General features: G+C 41.9%; 1 protein-coding gene across 7 annotated transcripts; it reads right to left on the bottom strand.

Moving 5' to 3' along the window:
* Nucleotides 1–1,652: 1,652 nt before the first annotated feature.
* C9H4orf36 (chromosome 9 C4orf36 homolog) lies at nt 1,653–24,644 on the bottom strand. Of its 7 annotated transcripts, none has more exons than XM_074041808.1 (8): nt 24,465–24,644; nt 24,188–24,224; nt 23,350–23,425; nt 18,133–18,196; nt 6,861–12,884; nt 5,731–5,860; nt 3,862–4,016; nt 1,653–3,608 (listed from the first exon to the last, which is right to left on the bottom strand). In XM_074041808.1, the coding sequence occupies exons 6-8, from the start codon at nt 5,793–5,795 to the stop codon at nt 3,475–3,477; spliced, it is 354 nt and encodes a 117-aa protein (XP_073897909.1). In that variant the 5' UTR covers nt 5,796–5,860; nt 6,861–12,884; nt 18,133–18,196; nt 23,350–23,425; nt 24,188–24,224; nt 24,465–24,644; the 3' UTR covers nt 1,653–3,474. The 7 variants fall into 7 exon arrangements, with proteins under 7 accessions (XP_073897909.1, XP_073897910.1, XP_073897911.1 ...); XM_074041809.1 differs by having other exon boundaries at nt 12,667–12,884; XM_074041810.1 differs by lacking the exon at nt 18,133–18,196.
* Nucleotides 24,645–25,802: the final 1,158 nt, after the last annotated feature.

Here is a 25,802-nt window from a genome sequence, read left to right as displayed (position 1 = left end):
AAAAAGCTTCAAAAACACCAAGATAAACCGAGTGACTCGTATCAAAACAAACTCAAAAGTCAGAGTCAACTCCCTGTATAGCTATCCTTATCTCAACCAGCAAAAACCCTTGTTCCTTCCTATTATTGCTTATACTCTCTCTTCAACAAAATTAGAGATAAGGGCAAAATAGTTTCTGCTGGGTATTGAGGGGGGGAGCGGGAGGGGGCGGAGTGGGTGGTAAGGGAGGGGGTGGGGGCAGGGGGGAGAAATGATGCAAGCATTGTATGCACATATGAATAATAAAAAAATTAAAATTAAGAAAAAAAAAAGTCTCAGACAGAATCCTAAAAACAGAGAAGAGTTACTCACACACACAAGGGAGTTCTTATTAGCATATCAGCAAGTTTCTCAGTATAAACCCAGCATACTGGCAAGAAGTGGGATAATGTACTCCAAGTCCTGAAGGAAAAAACTGTCAACCAAGAATACTACATGTGACAAAAATGTCCCTTCATAATAATCATTTTAATTAATATTTTAATTAGGGGGAGGAAAAAGTAGTAATTAATTAAAACTTTCCTGGATTAAACAAAAGCTAAATGAGTAATGAGTTCATTACTACTTGATCTGCTCTACAAAAAAATGCTAAAGAGAATCTTTCAAGTTGAAACAAAAGAACACTAGACAGCAACACAAAATCATACAAAAACATAAAGCTCTTTGGTAAAGGTAAATATGTAGACAAGATATAGAATTCTATAACACTGTAATGTTAGTATTCAAATCACTTTTTTTTTTTGGACACAGGGTCTTACTATGTTGCCCAGGCTGGCCTCAAACTCTTGGGCTCCAGTGATCCCCCTGACTCAGTCTTCAAGCAGCTGGGACTACAAGCATGAGCACCACGTCCAGTCTTGTAAATCAACTTTTAAGTTTGGCATAGAATCTTTTTTAAAAAGCACAAACATAACTGTAATGTTAATAGATACATAAAAAGACAATTTGTGACATCAATGACAAAGCTGTGATACACGGAGTTTATATGTGCTGTTAAAATTGTTTTAATTAGATTGCAGTAACTTTTAAGTTGGAATATTTGTTTATTTACTCATTCTCATCTTTGTTTTGAACTGTTTGTGCCCAGACTCATTCACAGCACGGCTTTGTCCCAAAAAAAGGTATCCTATCACAAATGGCAAGGACACAACTACCAAGTGCTTCCCATGTGGACCTTTGGCCATATGGAAGATTTCCAGCAACAAACGTACATTGTCTGCATGAGTTAGGCACTGGAGTAGTAAGTAAAACAGATAGCATTCATTTCAGAAGAGAGAGAGCCAGCAGTGGTGGTTCACGCCTGTAATCCCAGCTACTTGGGAGGCAGACATTAGTTCAAGGCTATCCCCAGAAAAAGGTTAGTGAGATGTCATCTCAACCAAAAAGCTGGGCACAGTGGTTCATATCTATAATACCAGTTAAGCAGGAGGCATAAATAGAAGGAACGCCATCCAGGTCAGCCCAGCAAAAAACTCAAGACCCCATCCAAAAAAGAACATTAAAAAGCAGAAAGGGCAGGGTATGTGGCTCAAGTAATAGAGCACTTGTCGAATAAACTAGAGGCCATGAGTGCAAACTCCACTACCACCAGAGAGAGAGAGAAAAAGAGAAACTCATTTTTACTCAAATTTATTTTGCAATGTAACTTTATGTAACTTTATCTCAATATAAGCAGTTTTAAGAACTCAAAACATCTGCCTAAAAACATGACATAATTAGAAGAATCACAAAGCTGCAAGCAGGCACTTTTCTCTTTAGAAAGTGATGAGGAACTAGGGCTTTCTCAAGTTCCACCTTTTCTCAAAGGATATTAAAATGTTTTGTGCTAGAAAGTTTTTTGCAAACAGATACATATTTCACTCATTTTCATAGCAGCTCTGAAAAAGGAGGGAAGTAGGTAGCTTCTATCATCTATCTGAGGTAAGATGTGAAATGTTTAAGGCCCTGGTGGCTCCTGAGAGTAGACCACAAACTGATATCCACGGTCCTGAGTGACACAGTGAAGACTGTGTCAGGATGAGGTATTTTCACACAAATGCTCCATGCTACTTTTAAGAAAAAGGCACAGTGACAAGCTGATTGCCAGAGATTACTGCTTTTAAACAGATATGATCAGGAATTGCCACATGTACAATGGCCATATTTTGAACAAAAAAATCATAGTCTGAGGACATATACATTGACAAGAACAAAACCAAATTTTTGAAAATTCAAGATTTCTGGTATCTGCAGAAGTCAACACCATTTATCTTTTATACCTAGATTGTAGTGTAACAGACAAATTCTCATTGTATACAAGGCAGTTTTCATTTCATCCTAATGACAACTCTATGAATTAGGCACCACCATTATTATTCCCACATTACACAAAAGAAAACTTGAACTCAGAGACAAAGTCACTTACCACAGGTCACATCACTACAAGAAGCTAGCTGGTATTTGAAGAAAGGCAAGCAGGTCTAAAGTCTGTATGTTTTTGTTTGTTTTTTGGTGGTGCTGGATCTAATCCAAGGCCTCATACAATACTCTACCTCTGAGGTGTACCCCAGCCCAAGCCTGTACTTTTATATACTCTACCATTGTACCTTTTTCAGTACGCAGATAAGAAAAAGGTCCTAAGATGCCCACTGAATCATAAAAAAAAAAAACCCACAAAACTCTGCTTAAATATAATATTAACAACCAAGTATACTTTATTGGACTCAAATCCTAGAAAAACTGGTTTGAAATTCAGTTCTTCCCAGTTAATTGCCCACTCCCCAACCTCTCTGTGCAACATTAGCTGTCCTCATCAGACTTTCTTTGTACTTTCATGTATGTATTGTGTATTCCACATGCTCCAGTGTTATTCCAGGTAGAAAATGTGAAATTAGGAAGAAAGAAAAAGATTAACAATGTTTTTTTGGAGAACAAAAACAAAAATAAGTTTTACTTGCTACTTTAATATATCACATGAGAACAATAAATGATATTCCACTGAAAACAGAAACCAGAGTTATCAAAACGAAATCTACCATTTTTCTTAACCAAACAAAAATTTTCACTTTATCCTTTTTAAGAGAATTTCTCTTTGCCTTCTTTTCAGTACCTCCATGGGACCTCCAGATGCAAATTCAAAATGTTTCTTCAAAATAATGCTTCTGAGAAGAAGCTGCCTCTTTCTTTAGTGCAGTATCACAAAAATCAAAATGAACACACAAGTGACTCAACTTCAGGTGCACTTCTGTCTACTTACAGTGTGCTACTTGTGATACAAAGGAAAAGTGTGACAGGGACCCAGGAGGCCTGTTGGTCGGAGCTGTCCACTCATCCACGTCTAGGCACTGGCTCGTCTACCAGTATGCATTCCTGTGTCTGAACTTTACACAAAGAGTTGCGGGGAGCCCTTTACCCACTGTGGATGCAGGAAACAGCACAGACTCGATGAGGTAACTGTCACTTGGGCTGCAGAGGTCTTCTCAAACCAGCTTTCCCTTTCCTTAGAGAAGACTGAATTTCCTTGTATACATTTTCTTGGCATTTAAGTTTAGTTAGGCGCTTCATTTCATACTCCCTTTCAAGTTTGATGGCTAAAAAATAAAACACATGAAGCAATCTGACTGATATTTTTCACCAGGCATAATTTAGTCAAAACTGAGTATCATACAGCAAATTCACATTGTTGAATAATGGAAAAGATGCCAAGGCTACAAATATAAGAATTATTAAAAAAAAAAAAAGATAGGAGGTATGGGTATGGACAGAATATCTAAACATTTCTCAGATAATAAGCAAATGATATACACAATGTGCAATTTATTAAAGCAGATCTTAAGGACTTACATTCTGCTGAAGGAAGCAGACCATTCTCAGCAGTTTTACATTTTGCAAGTTGCACAGTACCACCAAATGTAATCTCTTCCAAGAAAGGCAATCTGATGTTGGCTAAATTAGTACACCAATTCTTTGTAAGCAGTGCAAGATCCCAAGGTTCCTGTCTGGGGTGAAAATCCATAATTTCATTCCACAAATATTTGTTGACCACATACTGTGTGAAATACAAGAACTTGTTAATTCCCATTTCTATTAACTAGACATTTTGGTTTACTGTGAGTACTCAGGATTTTCCAGAGTTGCAATTCTAACTAGAAGAAGCCATCTATTAACCAAAGTAGGGACATATTGAAAAATGACCAGAAATTATAATTCTAGGAACTTTTGTTCCCAATGCTTCCTTCTTGGAGTCAATCCAATCTTTCTGTGTAAGCATATGTAGATAAGACCTGTGAGTTCCAAAGTCTTTCATTGGGAAGAAGCAAAGTTCGATAGGATTCCACTTGCAAAAACATGTATGTATGTGTATTTAGACAGTGCATGTCTCCTACAGCAGCAAAACTCCAAGAAAAAAAATACAGAATATTTTACCTCTGAGTGAGACTTGAAGGTTGAATAGGCGCATTAGAGATGGCATTTTTACTTTCTTTTCATGTGCCTCCAAACTCTTTGCTTGTTTTTAGTGTATTATTTTTATAATCTTTTAAAAACACTTAACCAAAAAAAGGCCCAAGCTAAATAGTACCTTAACATATGAAGGCTAAGGAGTACTACTGCCATTTTGTTTCAGGCTAGTTGATCTTCGTATGATAGCAGATACTTTCTTCAAAGAATGACAGAGAAAGCCCTGGGTTTGCAGAGACTGTACATGATACAGAGCTCTGCAGTGCCCACACCACAGAGTTGGTTCTGCCAATCATTTGACTAAAGCAGAAGTATTTTCACATAAAACTTACATTTACAATGGTATTTACTACAGCAATACTTGCCCATACTTCAAGGTCTAAACACATACTGAATTGACAAAGTTAAGCAGACGGTAATGATGAGTTTTCTCTGGTTTTATAACCCTGTAAGAAATCCCAATTTACATCTTAGAGTATTGTTCAAAAGAAAAATTCACTTGAGTCACAATAGTAAAAATGTGATAAACTGGAGCAGAGGAGCTAACAAAGGAAAACAAACCCAAAAGTTTAAAAAAAGAAAAGATATCCTCAAGTGGCAGAGCACCTGCCCAGCAAGCATGAGGCCCTAAGTTCAAACTCCAGTGCCACAAAAGAAAAGAAAGAAGAAACAAATGCCACAGACTGAAACCACTGTGTGCAGCCATACATGTTCATCATGCCTTCTCCACATTCCAGGCTACCTGCAAGTACAGATAAGCACTGTTATATCCATGGCACAGGAGGTCTGCAGAGGGAGCCAGGTTTGGGGCAGGTCTTCCTGACTGCAAAGTCCATGTTGTCTGTACACTTCCTGCCAAAGCAGATAGGATGCTAAACTGACTCAGTACCAGCTACTGAACTGCTGTGTTAAGATACATCTGACACCAGAGTATTTGTAGTAGATTTGGACTGTCCAACCAGATATTTTAAGATAGTAGGTGGTAGTAAAAAACAAACAAACAAACAAACTCGGACCCCTACAACATCATAACACTGACTAGACCAAACTTCTCTGGGTAGGTCAGTGGTATATTCTTATAAAAGGAGTTGTTTTTTAGAAGCAAAATCAGTATCCAGACACCTGAAAGTACCTCATGTAGTCCAGTATCTCATTGGGAGCATAAGGCTGTCCAGTCCTTTTATTTTAATAGACACTTCCCACTCCAGCCATACTATGGTGGCAAAAAAAAAAAAAAAAAAAAAAAAAACTTACACTTTATAACAACTGCCCCGAAAGATGGTTTTCACTGTGTTCTTTCTTGGCAGGCAGTAAGCCATGGTGAATTGTCACAGTCCAATGTCCTTGGTGCCTGATGTAACGCCAGATGCTGTGTTCACTTTGCCTGAAAAGATTGCAGCCCACCTAATTAATGGCTTTCACGTGAATGTTTTATAGCCAAATAATAAAATAAAATAATGTCGGGAAAAAGCATTTCAGAACGTCAGACAGCCCTTCACTGAACCTGACCCCGAATGTAAAACTGGTATTCATTTTATCAATTTTGCCACCACCTAAGGAGAAAACGCCGGGCAAGATTTGTCATCCTCACACAAGGTTTCGGTGCTCTGTCATGGTATCTGATCTTTGCCTAAGCCTGCCAGACAAGTACACACACCGAATGCCAAGACGCGTCAGCTTGCTGCACGTTTAAGCGACAAGTGGCTCTGCTTGGCCCCGGGACTTCCGGCCCTGAGGCCTGAGACCTCTAAACCACGCAAGCCCTCCCCAGCCTTCCCGCATTCAAGTCAGGACTTCAACGGTGGCGGAGTCTTCGCACCACTCCCGCGCCCCGCCCTTGCACCCCGACTCGGGGCGCGCCTCCCTCCCCGACGGCAGCTGGGGTGGGAACCGGTTCCCGGAGAGGTGGAGGCCGCAGGCGGGGGCGAAGGCGCGGAGAGGCAGGCGGGCCGGCCCGCACCCGCCCGCGCCGGGTGCACCCTCGCCGGGCCGCGGCCCCCGGAGTTCGGCGGCCTCTTTACCGCGGCTCGCGGGGCTGGGCGCGTGGCGGCCCCAGGACCCAGCGCAGCGCGCGCGGACTAGGCGCACATGGCCGCGCTGGCACCGAACCGCACCGCAACGCCGGCCCGCCGCGGCCGCTCGCCTCCTTCCGGCCCTCCGCCGAGCTGCGGGCGGCGCCCCGCCGGCCTCTGTGCGCCACGCCGCGGCCTCAATAAAGGGCTTTGTGGTGCGGCCCGCGAGAAGCCCTAGGGTGCAGCGCGCGCGGGCGGGAGCCGGCCACGCCCCGAGACCACTCTTTCACCCGGCAGGGGTGGCCCGGCCATTTGGGGACTTCGCCGGGGGCGCCATGGAGAGAAATGTGCCCAGGTGTGACCGCTCCTTACGTGTTCCTGCGAAGAGCAAACGGGATTAGGAGTCGTGGCTTAATGGGCCATTTTCGAAAGTGATCAGACTGTCAGTGTTTCGGTGTGACTCCATATGTGACTACGTCAGACGGTCGCAAACTAAGGTCCCAGGGAAAATAGCTTACATCACTGTGTGAGGGTTTTGACGTCAGGACTGGGTTGGAATTCTAACCCTGCCACTGAAAGGGCATGTCACTCCTCTGCGCCTCAAAGCAAGGGTAATATTGCACCTTTGAAGGTTGTCGTGAAGATGGGCCTGTACATTCTCTGCCGCATAAGAGCCTAATTATCCAAGTGTGATTGGAATAACAGCTCTGTGAAACAAGCGAGGGAGGTACTGATGGTTCCAGTTGTAGAGAGGACTACACTTAGCAGTCACATAGTTTCAAGGCCAACTTTCGAAGTTAAACACAGGAACCTCTCCTTCTAACAGGCTACTTGTGACACCCAGCTGCTGCAGGATTAGGAGACATTCCCAGGGTAGAATCTCTTTAGCAGGTGCTTCTGTGCCTCCCAGAAACTAGTAGTGAGGACTGTCTGACTCTTCAACAATGGAAAGTGGGCACCAAATAGTGAAAACGGTGTTAGTTTTTAACACAAAGAATGGTGAGTCCTTAATGGATTGTGAAACCAATGAAGTAGATTTGGGCCTGAAATGTTTTTAATGAAATAGACTAAAATGAGAGTATACCACACAAGTGTAAGATACAATTCCATTGCTATCACATATACATATGTACATGCCTGTATGTGTTCAGATTTAATGTAAAATGTATTTCTTACAATGGGTGTAAGGGGTCAAGAGCACTGTTTTAGGGCTGGAGATGTAGCCCAGTAGTAGTGTACTTGGCTACCATGTATGGGGCCCTGGGTTCAATCCCCAGTACCAGAAAAAAATAAGTAAACTAAAAAATGAATACACTGTTCTAGATCACTTCACGTTAGAAATGAAAAAACAGGAGTTATCTGATGACACACCTAGAATAGAGCAGTCACAGGCCACTGTAGAGTGCCTCATGAATGGACCCATGGCCTGTTTTCCTCTACAGACTTAAGAAATCAAGGCCCAGGAAGATGATGGGATGACTCTAAGGCCATACTGAAAGACATGAGACAATTTGTGATTTCTGTGTGGAAACTCTTGTTTCCCATATATGTATAAAATCCCTGACAATTGTGTTTATTGCCTCTGTGATTCACTTTGCACAAATATGGTGTAAGATGCAGCATATACCTTCTACAATGAGGTCATAAAAGGTGCTGTGGCTTCTTTGTTGCAGCCTCTCCTGGACCACTCACCTGGAAGAGGACAGCTGCCATGTTGGAAAAGCACTAAAACTATCTTATGGAGAATTCATTGCAAAGGAATTAATGCCTTTTGCTACCAACTGTGTGAATGAGGCATCTTGGAATCAGATCCTTCAAGGCTCAATCAAGCTTTTGGATAACTACACTCCCAGCTGATTGCTTGACTGAAAACTTCATGGGTGACCTCGAAATACCCAAATAAGCACCTCCAGGATTCCTGGCCCTCAGAAAATATAAGATAATAAGTTCATTATTTTAAGCCACCAACTTCTGGGATAATAGTTACACCACAATAAATAATATTTAATATACCATCAAATGTCTTACTGTAAAAGGAATGTTTTACATAGTGGAAAATGCCCATATTTTTATAATTGAGATTAACACTAAGATAAAAATGAGCAGTAAAACATGTTTTTATAGACATTTGCCCTGTAGCTAATTTTGCAATATCTCATTCAAGACCACTTAAGATCCTTAAAAACACTGTCAACATAAAAAAAATGTATGTGTATGAGGCACTAATGGCTCACATTAGTAATCTAGCTACTAAGGATGCAGAGATCAGGAAGTTTGAGGTTCAAAGCCAGCCCCAGGCAAACAGTTCATGAGACCCTATCTCAAAAAAACTCATCATATAAAAAAGGGCTGGTGGAGTGGCTCAAGCAGTAATAGTGACTGCCTTGCAAACATGAAGCCCTGAGTTCAAACCCTAGAGCTGCCAAAACAAACAAAAAAAAATGTATGGTATATGCCACTCCTGCACGTATACTTACAAACAAAAATATCACAATTTTCTAATGGGAAGGATGTCCAATAAAGATCCAGTTTATCCCCAGACTATTTTCAGTATTTTCTTTTGAAATACCCATTTCTTTCTATTAATTCTCTATTCACCCTTTTCTATGTCTCTCCTTTCTTCCCTCCCTCATTTTCTATGTCTACTCTATCTCAATCTCTCTCCCTGCTGCTCTGCTGGTGTTTCTCCACCCCCGACTTCCTGTTAAATAAACCTTCACCAGTCTCTTCCAGAAAGTTAGCATTTGTCATTCTAATTGGTTAAGCAGGCATTGCTGCCACCTAGTGTTAAACAGCAATGCGAAAGAGACATAAGAGTGTCCTAACGTGTGACATTCACTATTACTGCACAATGTGCTTCATATACATTGACGGGCTTAATTATCACCCAATAGATGCTACTAGCAACTTAAGTGGTGGCATTTTAGAGAAGAAACAGGCACCTCAAGTATCAGTAACTTCCAGCATTGCAGGACTTGAATCCAAAATGACCTAACTGAATTTTGTGCTTTGTCCACCATATCACACTCCACATTCTCCCAGGATGATAACTAGGGCCAGGTTTTAGATAATGTATTTTTAAATATTTTTGCAACTGCCCTTTTCAAATATTTTGCTGACTTCTCATGATATGCACATATAGTTGTTCTAATTTCAAAAGTGATGTTTTGTTTCTCTTAATCTGTATATCACAGGCGCACTTACACTTTTTCATTACTCTTTTCAAAACTTCCCTGGTAATGACATCAGCTTTTTGAGATCATGATAAAACAATACATCTGCAAAAACTTTAAAATCACCAGAAACAGCACTGAAAACCCTACATGTTCTCCATCCTTCTGTCCTAACATCTTCCTACTCATCTCTCTGGCCACTCATTCACTTACTTCATGTGTACTGTAGCTCTGTTCCCTTCTTTCTCCATTAGTTCCACTTCAGTGCTCTCAGTGGCTCTGCTCTTACTAATGTAACTATCACTTTTCTTTGGATCAGTCCCAAAACCGATTATCTAGCCAGCCTTGGCTTCTTTCCTCACTTCAAGTCCTGCATTTCCATCAGTTTAAGTGAACTTCCTACATGACTATCCTGTTCTGATGAAAATTTCAACATAACCAAAACATCCTGCCCTTAGTCCCTACCTCTGCTACTTCTGAGAATGGCTCACAGAGTCTCCCGTGAGTCCAGCTTAGAGTACTGAAATCATCTTTAATGCATTTTGCTGGTACCTGCTCCCTGACAACCATCATTCTTGGCCACTTCACAAGACATCTGATTCTCACAGATAAGAAGGAAGGAAGATAATAGTTTCCTTGATGCTGTTAAGAGAAAAGAGTTCAAAGGGCTATGAAATGACTTGTTTACGCTTTCACAACTAGTGAGCTGCAGAGACAAACTTGAACTCATCAGTTTCACCCCTGAGCTGCCTCCTTTGGGTTCACTGGATCCCCTGGACAGCCTGCACTTCCTGTGTCCATGAGATTCCAACCACACCCTTACAGTAACATCTGTCCACTTGTCTGTTTTGTGTCTCTTCTTAACCTGTTATGGCCTGAACAGAACAGAAAATAATGGTCCTGGCTGGTGTCCAGCCTCCTTCATTCTGCTTTAGAGGCAGAAGTTACAATTTCACAGAAGCCCTGTTCCTTGGAGGCAAAGCCTCCTGAGATAATGAGTATTGTGTATGATTTATAGCCGAGGATTCTCCCAAGAACAGAACTGGAAGAAGTGGGGATCCCTGGCAGCTCCCAGGCTGCACCACCACACCTGCCTGTGCCATGGAAGGGGGTTCTGCCCTGGAGTGGCTCAACTAAGAGGGACTAGCCATGAATCCTTCCTTTGGTCAAGCACAAAGTATTAGTTCCAAGAACAGGAAACAAGGTCTGTCTTTAGACATCTTAACATATGAGGCCTGGGGCCTTATAGTGTGCCCTGTATGCACTCAAGGTTATCTGCTTCAGTACATTTGAATTTTTAATTTCATGCTAACTTGTAATAAATTTTAAGTCTATCATTAGCTTAAAATTATGAGCAATTACAAAAGTGAGATGAATAAGATCTCTAATTATTAATTATTTTTTAAATGAGTCACATTTTACTGACTTCAAATATATTTTATAAATCACTTTTGTTTTGTTTTGTTTTGTTTTGTTTGGCAGGACTGGGGTTGAAATCGGGGCTTCATACTTGAAAGCTATGCCTCCAGTTCATTTTGTTCTGGTTATTTTGGAGATGGGGGGTCTCAAAAACTATTTGCCCAGATTGTTTTCAAACTTCCATCCTCCTGATCTCAGCCACCCAAGTAGGTAGGATTACAGGTGTGATCCACGAGCGCTTGGCTTATAAATTACATTTAACTGTAGTGTTCCTGAGGAGATAGAGATCAGATGAAAAGGCCATTTGCTCTGATAGAAAGTCTAACTATGAGAAACTGGGGTATATCTCAATGATAGAGCATTTGTCTAGCATGCACCAGGCCCTAAATTTGATCCCCAGCACTGAGTGACCAGCACCTGGCTTGCCACCAATTTATTTAATCTATCACTTTCCCCATAGATCTGGATAACTTTTTAATATTCATTGATCAGCTGTATCAATGAGTTAGCTAGAGTTTGCAATGCTATGGCCTTTACATGCTAGGCAAGCGCTCAACCACTGAGCTGTATCCCTAACCCTTCGCTTTTTGACATAGGTTCTCAGTATGTAGCACAGGTTAACCTCAAACTCATTACCCTCCTGCCTGTTTCCCAAGTGCTGGAACCACAAGCATGAACCTCTATAGGGAACAAAAGGTGAAAATTACAGCCTCACCACTTCCCAGTGATGTGGCTGAGAGCAAGTCACTTTCTCTGAGTCCATCAGTCTTAATCCACATTGGGGTGATTGTGAAAAGCACAACAATGGGGAATAAACCTGCTGGTGGCTCACACCTGTAATTCTAGCTACTCAGAAGGCAGAGATCAGAAGGATCTGTTTTGAAGCCAGCCTGAGGCCAATAATTCACAAGACCCTATCTCAAACGAACCTAATACAAAATAGGACTGATGAAGTGGCTCAAGTGGAGCAAGCATGAGGCCCTTAGCTCAAACCCCAGTATTGCCAAAAATGCTTTTGGTGGTTTACAGTGGTAGAGGTGACAGGGAGTCAGGTCTCTATTGTGGCAGAGGACAATGAGAGGAGGAAATGCTTTTATGGGACAGAGTTTACACGGGAGGCCTGGGGACACTGAAAATGCTGTCCCAAATTTGCAAATGCTCTAGGTATGAGGACAGGGAGGCAAGTACAGAGGGAGGTCTGAGGTAAAAGGAAGCGTGGAGACAGAAAGGAAGGAAAGCTGGCTGTGTTGCTTACTGCTCTTCTGACCCTATGCACTGCCCCTGCCAGCAGTGTCACCAGGCAGCACTTCTTGGGTATCAGAGTTGACCCAAATCCAAGCCTCCTCCAGGGCAGGCCAAGACTACATCTATCCCAGGGCCCTGTTTCATTCCATGCAGCCACGGCATGCCCTTCAAACCATCTGAATGACAGTTTTTGGGTTTTGGTGGGGGTTTTTTGTTGTTGTTTTTACAAAACTGGTATCTGATATGAAACCTGATGTAAAATGTGGGGCAGGGCTTTGGGTTAGTGGGGAAACAGCCTAGTGACCTGAATATGGCCCCAGAAAAACCATGGTCACAATTACCCAGGAAGACAGTTCTTTGTACCACTCTGATTCCTGATATTCAGATTGCTCCCCGATGGGTCCAAAGATGATGTTGAGTTGGCACATCAGAGCTGTCTTAGATGGAGTCATCAGCAGTCCTGACAACCTCAGAGGATGTGCAGCCTGGTGACCTTGGGAACACAGCCATTTCCCAGGAAATCCTCACATCAGCAATCAGCTGGGGCAGATCCTGACACCTGAGAAGAGATGATTTTTAAGTCAATGTTTATTAGAGAAAAGGGCCTTCACGTTCTTCTGTTTATCTCCCTCAGAGGGCTTTTGTGGCCTTGATGCAGAGTGAGAGGTCAGCAATACTTCGAAAAGGAAAAATCTCTGGATGTCATTAGATAGTCAAGCAGGGTACAAATCTAAACAGTATATTCCCAGGCTAGAGACCAGCAAATGATCACCAGGAATCTTGTGAAAAATGCAAGTTCTTTGGGTCACCTGAATTTTAATCTGCAGCTGGAGGTGAGGAAGTGGCGCTCAGGATTCTAGATTTTCAAGAAGCTTCCCACCTGCTTAGGAAATAATAAAACATTCTTTTGGGAGCTGGGAGTTTAGTTCAGTAGTTGAGCACTTACCTAGCACATAAGAGGGCCCTGGGTTCAGAAGTGAAGAGAAAAGAGAGGAAGGAAGGAAGGAAGGAAGGAAGGAAAACACATTGTTTTGGGTAGGGAGTGACCTGGAGGACCTATAACTCCCAATTCCCAGCAGTGCTAGAGATCAATCCCAGGGTATCGCACATGCTAAGCAAGTGCTCTGTCACTGAGCCACACTCCCAGACCCTAGAGGGCCTGTTTCTACTGAATCCCATAAAACTAGTCATTGGGGGAGGGGTACGTACATGAGAAAACCACAACCCCAATTGTCAAGTAAGGAATGACAAAGATAGGGTACAGAGGTTGCCAGTTGAGTTGGCACTGAGAAAGACAACTCACAGAAGGGGCTGAATAAGGATTCTACAGGAGGAGTATCATATGACATTCCCCACTTATTCATCCTTGCATGTTCAATAAATACCTGTTAAGTTGATTTGAATGTATTCACTTGCCTTTGAAGAGCCACACTTTCAACCTGTACACATATACCCACACACATATTATTGGTGGTGTCTGGACAAGCATGTGTGGAGAACAGGTGGAGAAAGGAAATGGGTTTGATAAGGGATAGAAGATAAAACTCAGTGAATTACTGAGTAGACAAGCTGTAGTTAGGGAAAACATAACTACAAGTTCTAATTTTGGTTTACTTCCTCTCTTGCCTTGGGATGTTATCGAAGCTACTTTCATTTCTCTATTTCAGTCATGCTTTTTTTTTTTTAAGGAATATGTCTTGTGAATTTTTTTTTTTTTTTTTGGTGGCACTGGAGTTTGAATTCAGGGTCTAAGCAGGTACTTTACTGCGTGAGCCACTCCACCAGCCCTTTTTTTGTGAAAGTTTTTTTGAAGTAGGGTCTCGAGAACTATTTGCCCGAGGCTGGCTTCCAACCTTGATTCTACTGATCTCTGAGCTAGGATTACAGGTGTGAGTCACTGGCACCGGCTCATGGAATTATTTTAAGAAGTCAGTAATAAGAGTTTGAAAAACACGTTTTTCTCTTAGACAAAAGTGTGAGGAAAAAAATTTCCAACACCTGGGTCAGTTCAATGAAAGAAGTAGTTGTGTTTTTCTTCTCTTCCCCCCACCCCTTTTTTTTCTTTACTTTTCTTTCTTTTTTCCTCTCCCCTTCCATTCTCTCTCTCTCTCTCTCTCTCTCTCTCATCTCCTTTCTACAAATTAAAGATCACATATTTAGTAAATGTTTATTGAGGATTCATTATATGCTAGAAATTCTGATGACTTCTAGGATACCCAATAAGACAAGAGTTACAACCCACAATTGCTGGAGAACTTAGGGTCTAAAAGCAGAAATTGGAGGATCAAAGAAAAGTCACCAACCAGCTATCCTAAAGCACTGGGACAGATGGACAAGGTCCAGTCTGGGAACCCTGGGCACTCTCGGTTAGTGGGGCCTGTGCTTGGGAAGAGCACTGGCTATGGAGCAGGGGAGAGCAAGGACACTTGGAACCCACCGCTACCCTTCTACCTTTCAATATGACAGAGAGCAGTGACATGCTGGGATTCTTCACCTCTCTGTGTCTTTCTCCCACATGTCCACTGGTTCACTTCTACACACCAAATCACATACAAGAGTCTCTGTTTCCAACTCTAACATAAATCATAGAAGGAAAGGGGTTCTGGAAACTGTAGTTCCAGACTGGCCAAGTTAGCATCATGTCTATGATGAGTTGGGATGAAAAGTGATAAAGAGAATTCCCAGGAGACCAACACATGCTTGAAGGTGGCAAAATCAATGCAAAGAGTGTGAGAAAAAGTGCTTGTTCATGTCCCAAACAGTTTGCAACTTCTCAAAAGTTTTTCTGGGTGGCCTCCTGTTGCCAGCATTATAAATGTCCCACCCACAGTAAACTATGCATAAAGGTAGAAGTCACCTAGAAAATAAATACAAGGCTGACCCCTAATACAGTGACTGCAGGTACATTAATGAAGAATAATTACTGAGTTTCATATCTCAGAGTGACACAGCAGCTATTAACAAGCACTTTCAATTTTAATCTTTGATCAGATTCAGATTCAGATTTATAAGGTATGAGACGCCCATCTGTTCAAATATTTATTAAGTGCTTACTATATGCCATGTGAAAAATGAAATATCCTGTCTGACCCAAATACACCATTCCTGGCTTACAACACCTCAAATTCCCTTCCCAACAGATTCCCTACAATGTTTAAAATAAATAAAATCAGATGATAAGTGAGAGAGAAAGAGGACCAGAGTCACATGATAAAGTCACACACTCTGAGGTCTCATAATCTTAGTCCAAAAAAATGAACCATAACTCTTTTTTTGTTTGTTTTTCAGCTTTTCATTTTCTTTCTTCCATTCATTCTTTCTTTCTTTTCTTTTTTTTTTTTTTTTGCTGTACTGGGGGTTTTTTTGCAGTACAGGGCCATGCACTTGGTAGGCAGGTACTCTACCACTTGAGTCACTCCCCAGCCTGGTTATACTCTTTAAGTTGATTTGGTTAAACATATGTAATTTCTAGGGAATTAGTTTAAACCAAGGGGGGATTTATAATAAGGAGGCTTTTGAGACTCAAGTGCAGGATTGCAGGTAGAGACTGAAACCAAGAGGTGGAAACCCATGAACCCCCCACACAGCCTCATTGTGACTTATCAGGCATTTATCTCTGTGAATTTGCTCCTTGCCCTGGAAACTGGATTTCTCTGTTCTTCAAAGACAGTATACAAGCCAGGTACTGGTGACTCATGCCTGTAATCCTTGCTAGTTGAGTGGCTGAGATCAGGAGGATCCAGGTTCAAGGCCAGCCTAGGCAAATAGTTTGTAAGACTTCATCTCCAAAATAACCAGAGCAAAATGGACTGGTGGCATGGCTCAAGCAGTAGAGTGACTGTTTTGCAAGCACAAAGCCCTGAGTTCAAATCCCAGTCCTCAAAAACAAAAATGGAACACAGTTGCTCCTCTTAGTTTGAAGTTACAGTTTGAAGCTTATGGAAACTGACGTTCAATCCTAAAACCACCAAGAATCTAACTGGTTATACTTGAGGTCAAGGTAACACCCTAAATGTATCCAATCAGGTCTGACCTCTGAAGTTAAGCAGGATCAGGACTGGTTAGTACTTGGATGGAAACTGGGTTCAAGCTACTGTCCTGACCCAATCAGCCTTGGTGGTGGTGGTGATCAAAGAGGAGAAAGGAAGCTTCAGTACAACCTGCAGCCAGGGGCCCAGACTTGCAGATGACCAAGGGCCCATTCCTAGATAAGGGCAAAAGGGAGGATCATAGATGCTGTGCACAAGTCCTGAGATACCAGGACACTGGCTTTCTTCACTTACAGAGGATACAGGGTCAACCCCATGCAATCTAGTACAGGGAGATAAACAACTTCCTCCCATAACCTGGGGACTTCTGTGTCCTTTTTCAGCAGGAGTGAGAAGGCCTGCTGTATTTCTTTTAACTGCTGGATGTTTAAAAATCAGTTATAGTGTTTTACACTTTAAAAAGAAGAAATATTTGCTTTATTGGTTGCTTACTAGTTTAGCATCTAGATTATGGATCAGTATGCTAATAAGTTAATTTAAAAACAAATTTTGGTAAAATGGTAACATCCAGTCCTATTATGTTAATGCGTTTTTCCCTTCCAAGGCAACTTGAAGTGGATTGGTTTGAAGAGAGCAAGGACTAGCACAATCAGGGTATTGATTTGAATAGGAAACCAATCATACTTGGTTTTATGGCCTGGTTATATTTTGGATTTAAGATGAAATGAAATGGTCCCTATGCATTTATTTTCTTGGATACCCTTAATTTCACGGACATGCCTAACGAACTATGTTCTAACTGGTGCGTAGGGCTTATTTTAGATATTGGAGTGTAGCTTTATTACAGATGGATTTTATCTTTAAACATTGCATTTTGATCAACTTTGTATATTCATGTGTATTAAAATATTGTGCACTAAATGTTTCCCTCTGGTTTTCTATTATCTGGTCAAGGTGTTTATCACCATTCTTGTGGCTTACTCATACAAATGGCACGAGTCAGGAAGTTCTTTCCTATTTTTCTGCCTAATTAAATTTCTGTTTTCTAGTATTACATTAATTTATTTTTGGCTCCCATTTCTGTATATCCAAAGTAGTTACTGTAATTTGTGTGGCATTCACTTGACTGTGTTGCTTAAAAAAAAAAAAGAGACTTGTAGTTTTTATTTAAAATGATCTGTATCTTAGTTTTTTTTTAATGTAACCCATTCAAGCACCTTAAGCAATAAGGTCAATCTCGTGAAATTTCAATCAGTTTAATACCCTGCCTCTAAAATTGTTTGCAAAAAGGTGCAAATAAATAAAATAGGAATTTTCTTCCTAAAAACAAACAAACAAAAAAAAACAACTTCCTATTGAGATTCCAAAAATGAGCCTACTCTTTAGCTTCCTACAGAGGATGACAAGAAGAGCAGGAGTCGGTGCAAAGTCAGAGCCCTAAAGATATGAGCCTTAGGGGAACTACAATTAAGTCGGGATCAATAATTAAGAAAGTGCTTCCAGGAATGTCATAGGCATTGCAGACTGCCTTCCCCAGGCCATTTCTCTTTCTGCATTGCTGTTACAGCTTCTGTCCTCCTTCACTTGTCATACGCTTGTGTGCACACTTACTATGGCCCTGAGAGGGAACAGTGACTAGTCGAAACCAGTCAGAGCAGTATGATTTCCTTTGTCACTAATTGACTTGGGCCTCATATTCTGTCCAATGAGACAGAGGCAAAATCAGCTGGAAGTTTCTGGGAAAGGTTTCCTTGCTCCTATAAAAAAAAATACAGATGTAGAAATTATCTCTCTCTTGTCTCTGAATATTGGATATACCTGGAGCTACTGCAGTCATCTTGTGACCATGAGGAGAGCTACTCCAAGGAAAGAGAAAGGAAAGCTGGAAAAAAACAAAACAAAACAGGATCAATGTCATTTGTCAATGAATTAGTCAGCTCAAGCACCAGCCTACATTTGAATTTCTTATGAGAAATGGACTTTCTTATTTTTTAGGCTCCTTTGAGTATTTTTTCATTTGTTCAATGCTGAAGGCATCCTAACTAAAACAGGAGATCTGGAGGGAAAGAATGCTAATGACCCTGGAAACTGGCTGCCAAAATTATAAAGGGAAATAGTTCCCAGTATAGAATTTTCTGCCCAAATTCTCATGCAAACATGAAAGGAAAATATTTTGGTTACATACAAGGTCTCAAAAATATACCTACATGCACCGGTGGCTGACACCTGTCACCTAGCTACTCAGGAGGCAGAGATCAGGAGGATCATGGTTCCAAGCCAGCCCAGGGAAATAGTTCTCCAGACCCTATCTGGAAAAAAAACCCATCACCAAAAAAAGGGCTGGTGGAGTGGCTCAAGGTTCAGACCCTGAACACAAACCCCAGAACAGCCAAAAAAAAAAGCCTACATTAAATTCTTTCTGGAAGTTTCTGGAAAATGTGTTTCTCCTAAATGAGGGAGTCCACCAAAAAAGAGGAAGACTGGGATCCAGTAAGTGAAACCTACATGGTGAGCGGGGAGGAGAGATCCCAGGTGGAGACTGTCGTCAGAGCACTAGTGGGTGGGGGGGAGCACAAGGCTTCAAGGAGATATCTTCAAGAAGACACAAGGGTACAAAATGCCCTAAGCAGCTGAAGAAGGCAAGAGGAGCCTGACAAACCTGATGGAAAATTGGAGGAAGTGGAAGTTGTCAATAATGTACTACCTGACTCAACTTGGGGTAGCATTGACATAAATATTGATTTGTGCACAGCTGAATATAATTTTACTGCCAGGAAAACTATAGGACAGGAAGAGGGAGTGAGGAAAGAAAGGAGGAAGAGAGAAGGGGGGAGGCAGAGAAAAGGAAGAAGGAGGTGGGGGAAGGGGAGGGGGGAGGGGAAATCTTCAGCTGTAGAAAGTCCATAGATAAGATGGGTGTGGTGACCCATGCTTGTAATCCCAGCTTGGGAGCCTGAGGCAGGAGGATGGAGAATTTGAATTCAAGGCCAGTCTTAGCTACATAATGAGAACCTATCAGAGAGAGAGAGAAAGCCCATAGATGATGCCTAAAATTTTAAAATTGATTGGGGTAGGAGTGTAGGAATGTAGCTCTGTGGTGGAGTGTTTTCCTAGCATGTGCAAGGCCTGGGTTTCATCCCCAGCACCACAAACTAATATTTAAGTATATAAAACAAGAACTGGGTAGCAGCATAAGCATTTTATTTTGTGATATGGAAGGGAAAACCTAACAAGAATGATTGGTAGCCTCTAAGGAAAGGAAGTGTAATGGGCAGGACAGGGGACTGCTTTTTATATAACAATCTTTTGGAGCTTTTTTTTTTTCTTCTTCTTTTTATTATTCATATGTGCATACAATGCTTGGGTCATTTCTCCCCCCTGCCCCCACCCCCTCCCTTACCACCCACTCCGCCCCGTCCCTCTCCTCCCACCCCCCTCAATACCCAGCAGAAACTATTTTGCCCTTATCTCTAATTTTGTTGTAGAGAGAGTATAAGCAATAATAGGAAGGACCAAGGGTTTTTGCTGGTTGAGATAAGGATAGCTATACAGGGAGTTGACTCACATTGATTTCCTGTGTGTGTGTGTTAACTTCTAGGTTAATTCTTCTTGAACTAACCTTTTCTCTAGTTCCTGGTCCCCTTCTCCTATTGGCCTCAGTTGCTTTTAAGGTATCTGCTTTAGTTTTGGAGCTTTGTTTTTCTATGGGCATAAATTTTTTCAAATGTGAGAAAAATTTTAATGGCAGGGTATAAAAAAGAAGAGTTGCAAAAGGGTAAAAGAAGAGAGATGGGCATCTTAGAAGTGTGAAAATGTGAACCCAAGGGCAGGGAGTGAATGGCCTCCATTGGTTGTGGCAGATTATGTCAGGAGACCCTCCAATATTGCAAGAATTGCAAAATGGGCTGGGTGCCTGTGGCTCATGCCTGTAATCTTAACTACTCAGGAGGCAGAGTGATCAGGAGGAATGCAGTTTGAAGCCAGCCCCGGGCAAATAGTTCTAGAGACCCTATCTTGAAAAAGCCATCACAAAAAAAGGACTGGAGGAGTGGCTCAAGCCGTAAGATCACCTGTCTGGCAAGTGTGAGGCCCTGAGTTCAAGCCCCACCAAAAAAAGGAAAAAAAAAGTATAAAATTTATTCTGGAAGAAATAGGATTTGAGGTGTGTGTGAGAGAAAAGAGAGAGACCGGGTTTATGCTTGGATGAAAGGACTGCATGGAGAATGGTTTGGACTACATAAAAGTGAGGGGCAGGAAGACCAGGTGGAAATCTTTGCATAAATGAACAAAGTCAGAATTAAGGGCTACAGCCTCGGGAAATTGAGGTGTTAGGGATGGGGCCTGGCTGGATTGAAGCTCCATTGGGAAGGGAGGAGGCTTATCTAGCTCTGGTTTGAGCAGTTTCTTTTCATAAGAATTTCCTATCTCAAATAAAGTCAGACTGGTATAATTCCTCTCATCCCACTCTTGGGAATATCCTACACAGTCAGAGCTCTTACCTCAAGTCTTATCAATAGGCTTAAATAACAGAAAAATACTGTGTATTCACTTTATGCCTGGTGTGTGTGGGACTGGAAAGCCCCTGGAACTCCACCAAGTCCCCATCCCTCTGAGCTCAGATGAAGATTTCGGGAAATGTTCACAGGGTTTTTGGCTGTGTTTATTTCTTTGATTTTTGCTGCCACTCCTTGCCTTCCTGGGGCTCCCATTGAGAATCCCGACCGCTCCTAACATACCAGGCATTTGTTTCACTTGATCTCTTTTTGTCATACTCTCCCATCTCACAAAGGAAGACCTGAGACTCTGAGAGGTTTAAGGAAGCTAGTGACCTAAGCCACTTAGCTGGTGAATCCAGAGCAGGATCAAGGTCTCTTGATCTGAGTCCCAAGCATGGTTCCTGAATGTCTCCAGGCCCCTCCCCCATGCCTGCCACCACTGCAAGCAGCCTCACTGTGTCCTTCTGGAATCAACAGGTCTCTCAAGAGTGCTGCTGCTTTGCCTGCTCTCCAAACACTGTTTAGAATGAATATTGGGGTGTGACTTTACCTACTGCTACTGAGATGTCACCACTCTCAGAATCCTTCAGGGGTCAGGGTCAATTACTGCATGTGTAGCTAGATGTACAATCACATATGTCTATATGTATATATGAATATATATGTAAATATGGTCAGAAACATGTACATGTGGATCTCTATATATATTAGAAACCATTAGTTTCCACTACCACCTCCATTCTATTTATTTATTTATGTAGTTTTGGAACTCTTGCTAGGCAGGAGTTGAGCCACACCCCAGTCTTATTACCTCCACTCTAATCCAACACCACAAATATATACTACTTTCCCCCTTGCTATACTTTTAATCACTTCACAGACAAAAGGAAGCCTGGCCCTCACTCTCCTTAAGTGATTAGCTTACTTAATAGTCTTCCTGAATTTCCCCAACCTCGCTAGCCTCTCACCCGTGCAGACACCTCCTCTCCTCACTTGTATCTGATACACTCTGCCAGGCCACCACAGCCCCTGGGTGGAAGCCCTCATCCTCCTTGTGTGCTCTGGGACCCTCTGAGCTGCCCCCTGCATACACAGCCTCCCCAGCTCTCCCATGTATGGGTGCCTTCCTCTCCTTTCCTGCATTCCAACACCCAGTGCCTGCCCATCCCCACACATGCATGTCCTTCCAGCCTCCTTGGGTTCTGACTCCTCATATCCAGCCTCACTCACTTTATTCAGGTTCTGAAGGCTTCTGGTAGAGAGACACAAAAGTTCTTTGAGACATCAGCTAAAGTACTTTTGGGATCTTTGTGTAAAAGAAGTAGACAAATTTTCATATAAAGTACCACATTTGGTTGATTGCCAGTGGCTCACACCTGTAATCTTAGCTACTCAGGAGGCAGAGATCAGGAGGATTCTGGTTCAAAGCCAGTAGACCAAATAGTTCGAGAGACCCTACCTCAAAAAAACCCATCACCTTGAACTTTGATCACAAGATAAAATCAAGAGCACACAAGGGAGATATGAGGATAGGTAAGACACCTAAAAAATTAGTTAGCATTTGTTGCCCTCAACGCAGAGAAACTAAAGCAGATACCTTAAAAGCAACTGAGGCCAATAGGAGAAGGGGACCAGAAACGAGAGAAAAGGTTAGATAAAAAAAAATTAACCTAGAAGGTAACACACATGCACAGGAAATCAATGTGAGTCAACTCCCTGTATAGCTATCCTTATCTCAACTAACAAAAACCCTTGTTCCTTCCTATTATTGCTTATACTCTCTCTACAACAAAATTAGAGATAAGGGCAAAATAGTTTCTGCTGGGTATTGAGGGGGGTGGGGGGAGAGGGAGGGGGCGGAGTGGGTGGTAAGGGAGGGGGTGGGGGCAGGTGGGAGAAATGACTGAAGCATTGTATGCATATATGAATAATAAAAAATAAATTAATTTTAAAAACCCATCACTAAAAAGGTCTGGTGGGCTCAAGGTGTAGCCCCTGAGTTCAAGCCCCAGCACCACCAAAAATAAATAAATAAAATAAAGTACCAGGTTTGAAAGCAGCAAGGGTAGCATTTTTTAAAAAATCAAGTAGTAAGAGCTGGTGGAATGGCTCAAGTGGTAGAATGCCTGCCTAGCAAGCTGATGCCCTGAGTTCAAACCCCGGTACTGCAAAACTAATAAAATAAATTAATAAATAATCAATCCACAAAAGAAAAAGAAGCTCCTGACTGTGTGGTGAGAAAGAGTTGTTCCAATTCCCAGGCTACTCTCCCTACACAACCCTGTCTTATTGCCCAGCTGTCCTTATTTCAAGTCAAGCTCTTCCCCAATGGCACTGCCTATAACATCTTCAGCTGTGTTTTCTTGTCAAGCAATTAAGACCAAAGGGAAGAGATATTATAATAAATACCTATTATTTTTATCTCCTAGCATGTCTCCCACATTTTGTAGAGTAGAACCCTGGCTTACCTAGGAAACTACCCCTACACAAAAAGTACTGATACATCTGTCAAGTGATGATACATCAAGAAGATAGCTACCTTTAAATAAGGAATAAGGTCATCACAGACTTCAGATCTGCTGACACCTTGATCATGGACTTCTCAAACCCCAAAACTGTGAGAAATAAATATTTGCTGTTTGAACCAAGTCTATGTCAATTTGTTATACCAACCCAAACTAACAGAGGGATAGAGACGAAGAGAGAAGCAGAGACAAGGAGAGAGAACAAACTTTTTCCTGTCATGGCTATCTTAGATGCTCCTCTGTGCTGCAGAGCAACCCAATACAGCACACATCCCTTTATAACACAACTTTGTAATTTCTCTGTCCTCTGTTCATAGAAGGCAGAAACCAGGTTTCAAATTTTTGTCATTTGTTTTGCATACCACTTCACAGCCTATTATTATCAGTGATATCTGTAAGACCACACCCCTCTATGTTCCTGTAGCTTGTTTATGCAATTCTTTTTTTCTTTCTTTCTTTCTTTCTTTTTTTTTTTTTTTTTTTTTTTTTTTTTGATACAGTGTATCACTATGTAGCCCAGACTGGCTTCAAACTCATTATCCTCCTGCCCCAGCCCTCTGAGCCCTGGTTTTGTTTGTTCTTTTTCTCTAGTTGGTTCTTTTTTTTTTTTTACTCAGGCTACATTTTCAAGAACCACCCATGTTCTATGTGAAGGGCCATTGCTTCCAATGGCTTTCAGAACTCCATGGTGTGATAAAATTTTATCTATCCACCCTTCACATTTATTCACCCTGAATAAATGATGGATATTTATTTAGAAATATTTATGGAGTAGCTACTATATAAATCATCCATTTCTAGGAACTTGGGATACCTCTATAAATAAAACAGAAAAAAATATATAGCACTTGCCTAGCATGTGTGGAGCCCTGGAGTTTGCTCCTCAGTCCTGGCACAAGAGTGGGAGAGAATAGAAACATTAAAAACCCAAAAAAACTGCATTTGTTATTTTTCTTGTCATAGTGACAGGATGCCTGATGTAAGCAACTTAAAAGAAGGAACTATAGGGCTGGCAGAGTGGCTCAAGAGGTAGAATGCCTGTCTAGCAAGTGCAAGACCCAGAGTTCAACCCCCAGTACAACAACAAAAAAAAAATTTCAAAGAGAAGAAAATATTAATTTTAACTCACGGTTTCAGAGGTTTTAGTTCATCATGGTAGAGTGGAACAACTCACATCATGATGGCTAGGAAGAAGAGCAAGGGACTGCAGGAAGGGGCCAGGGTGAGAGCTGGCACCCAGAACCCTCCCACAGTGACCTACTTCCTCTGCTTCGTACTAGGCCCCACTTCCTAAAGTTTCCACAGCTTCCCAAAAATAGCACTACCACTTAGGGACTTAGACCTTAACACACAAAGTATGGGGGATGGTTATGTTCAAACCATAACATTCTGTCCCTGGTCTCCAAAGGGACACCTCATATTACACCACCTCATATTGCAAAATGTATTTAGTCTGAGTTCCCAAAGTCTCAATAATGCCAACACTGTTCAAGGGTTGAAATCCAAAGTTTATTCTGAGACTCAGAGCAAACTCAGCTGTGGGCACTTGCAAAAATCAAAAACCAAGTTACATGCTTCCAACATATAATGGTACAGAGTAAACATCCCCATTGAAGAAGGAAAGAAGCGGGGCACAGAAAGAAAGACTGAAACCAAAGTAATACTGAAACCCAGCAAGACAAACACTAACACCTTTTGGCTCCATGCCCAATATTGGTGACATGTGGTGTCATGGTCCGAACTCCAAAGGACTAAGCAACCCTGCCCCCAAGTCTTGCCACAGGCAACCCACCCAACATGTGGCCTCCTTGTTGGGTTGATTCATTTTTTCCTGCCACTTTTCTCAATATATAGTCCATGTTCCTGGCTTCTCCAACATCCTGGGATTGCCACTGTAGTTTAGGCTTTCAACCTCACAGCTTCACACAGTGCCCTCAGGGGCTGTGTACAGGGATTCTGACCCTGTCACACATTGCCTAGCCTCCAGGCTTCCCTTTGAAATCTCAGTGGAAGCTTCCATGATGCAAAACCTCTTGCATTGTCCATGCCTGCAAAGCCAGCACCACATGGACAATGCCAAGGTCTGTTGCCAGTGTGAGCAGTATCAAGAGCACCTAGGACCATGGCTGTAGTAGTCTCTAAGTGCCTGGCAGTTAAGCCCAGGAAAACACTTCCCTAAGCAGCCCTGTGAAGCAGGGCTCCCCAGCAGCTCTCTCTTCTCAAGGGAAACTCTTTCAAATAAGTTTACAATTTTACACCCTGGAGTCTTTGATGGGTGGGGTCTGAGCAATTCCTGAAGACATCTCAGGAATTGCCCCATTGCAAAATACTTTTTTTTTTCTTTTGTCTTTTCTTTTTTTGAGTCAGAGTCTCAGTATATAGTGTAGTCTGGCCTCAAACTTGCAAACTTTCTGCCTCAGTCTCCTAAATGCTAGGATTATAGGCATGCATCACCACATCTGGCACC

Source organism: Castor canadensis, chromosome 9 (assembly GCF_047511655.1).
Source record: "Castor canadensis chromosome 9, mCasCan1.hap1v2, whole genome shotgun sequence".
NCBI classification, from domain to species: Eukaryota; Metazoa; Chordata; class Mammalia; order Rodentia; family Castoridae; genus Castor; species Castor canadensis.
The sequence above is the reverse complement of the archived record's forward strand: the minus strand, read 5'-3'. Positions and strand labels throughout refer to the sequence as shown.

What these genes read in the sequence shown, in the direction of transcription:
- C9H4orf36 (XM_074041808.1), bottom strand. Translation starts at nt 5,795, where the DNA reads ATGGCTTACTGCCTGCCAAGAAAGAACACAGTGAAAACCATCTTTCGG. An exon ending in CGGGGCAGTTGTTATAAAGT is followed by an intron (nt 4,017 to 5,730) that starts GTAAGTTTTTTT and finishes TTTTCACCCCAG; the next exon opens with ACAGGAACCTTGGGATCTTG. An exon ending in TCTGCTTCCTTCAGCAGAAT is followed by an intron (nt 3,609 to 3,861) that starts GTAAGTCCTTAA and finishes TTTATTTTTTAG; the next exon opens with CCATCAAACTTGAAAGGGAG.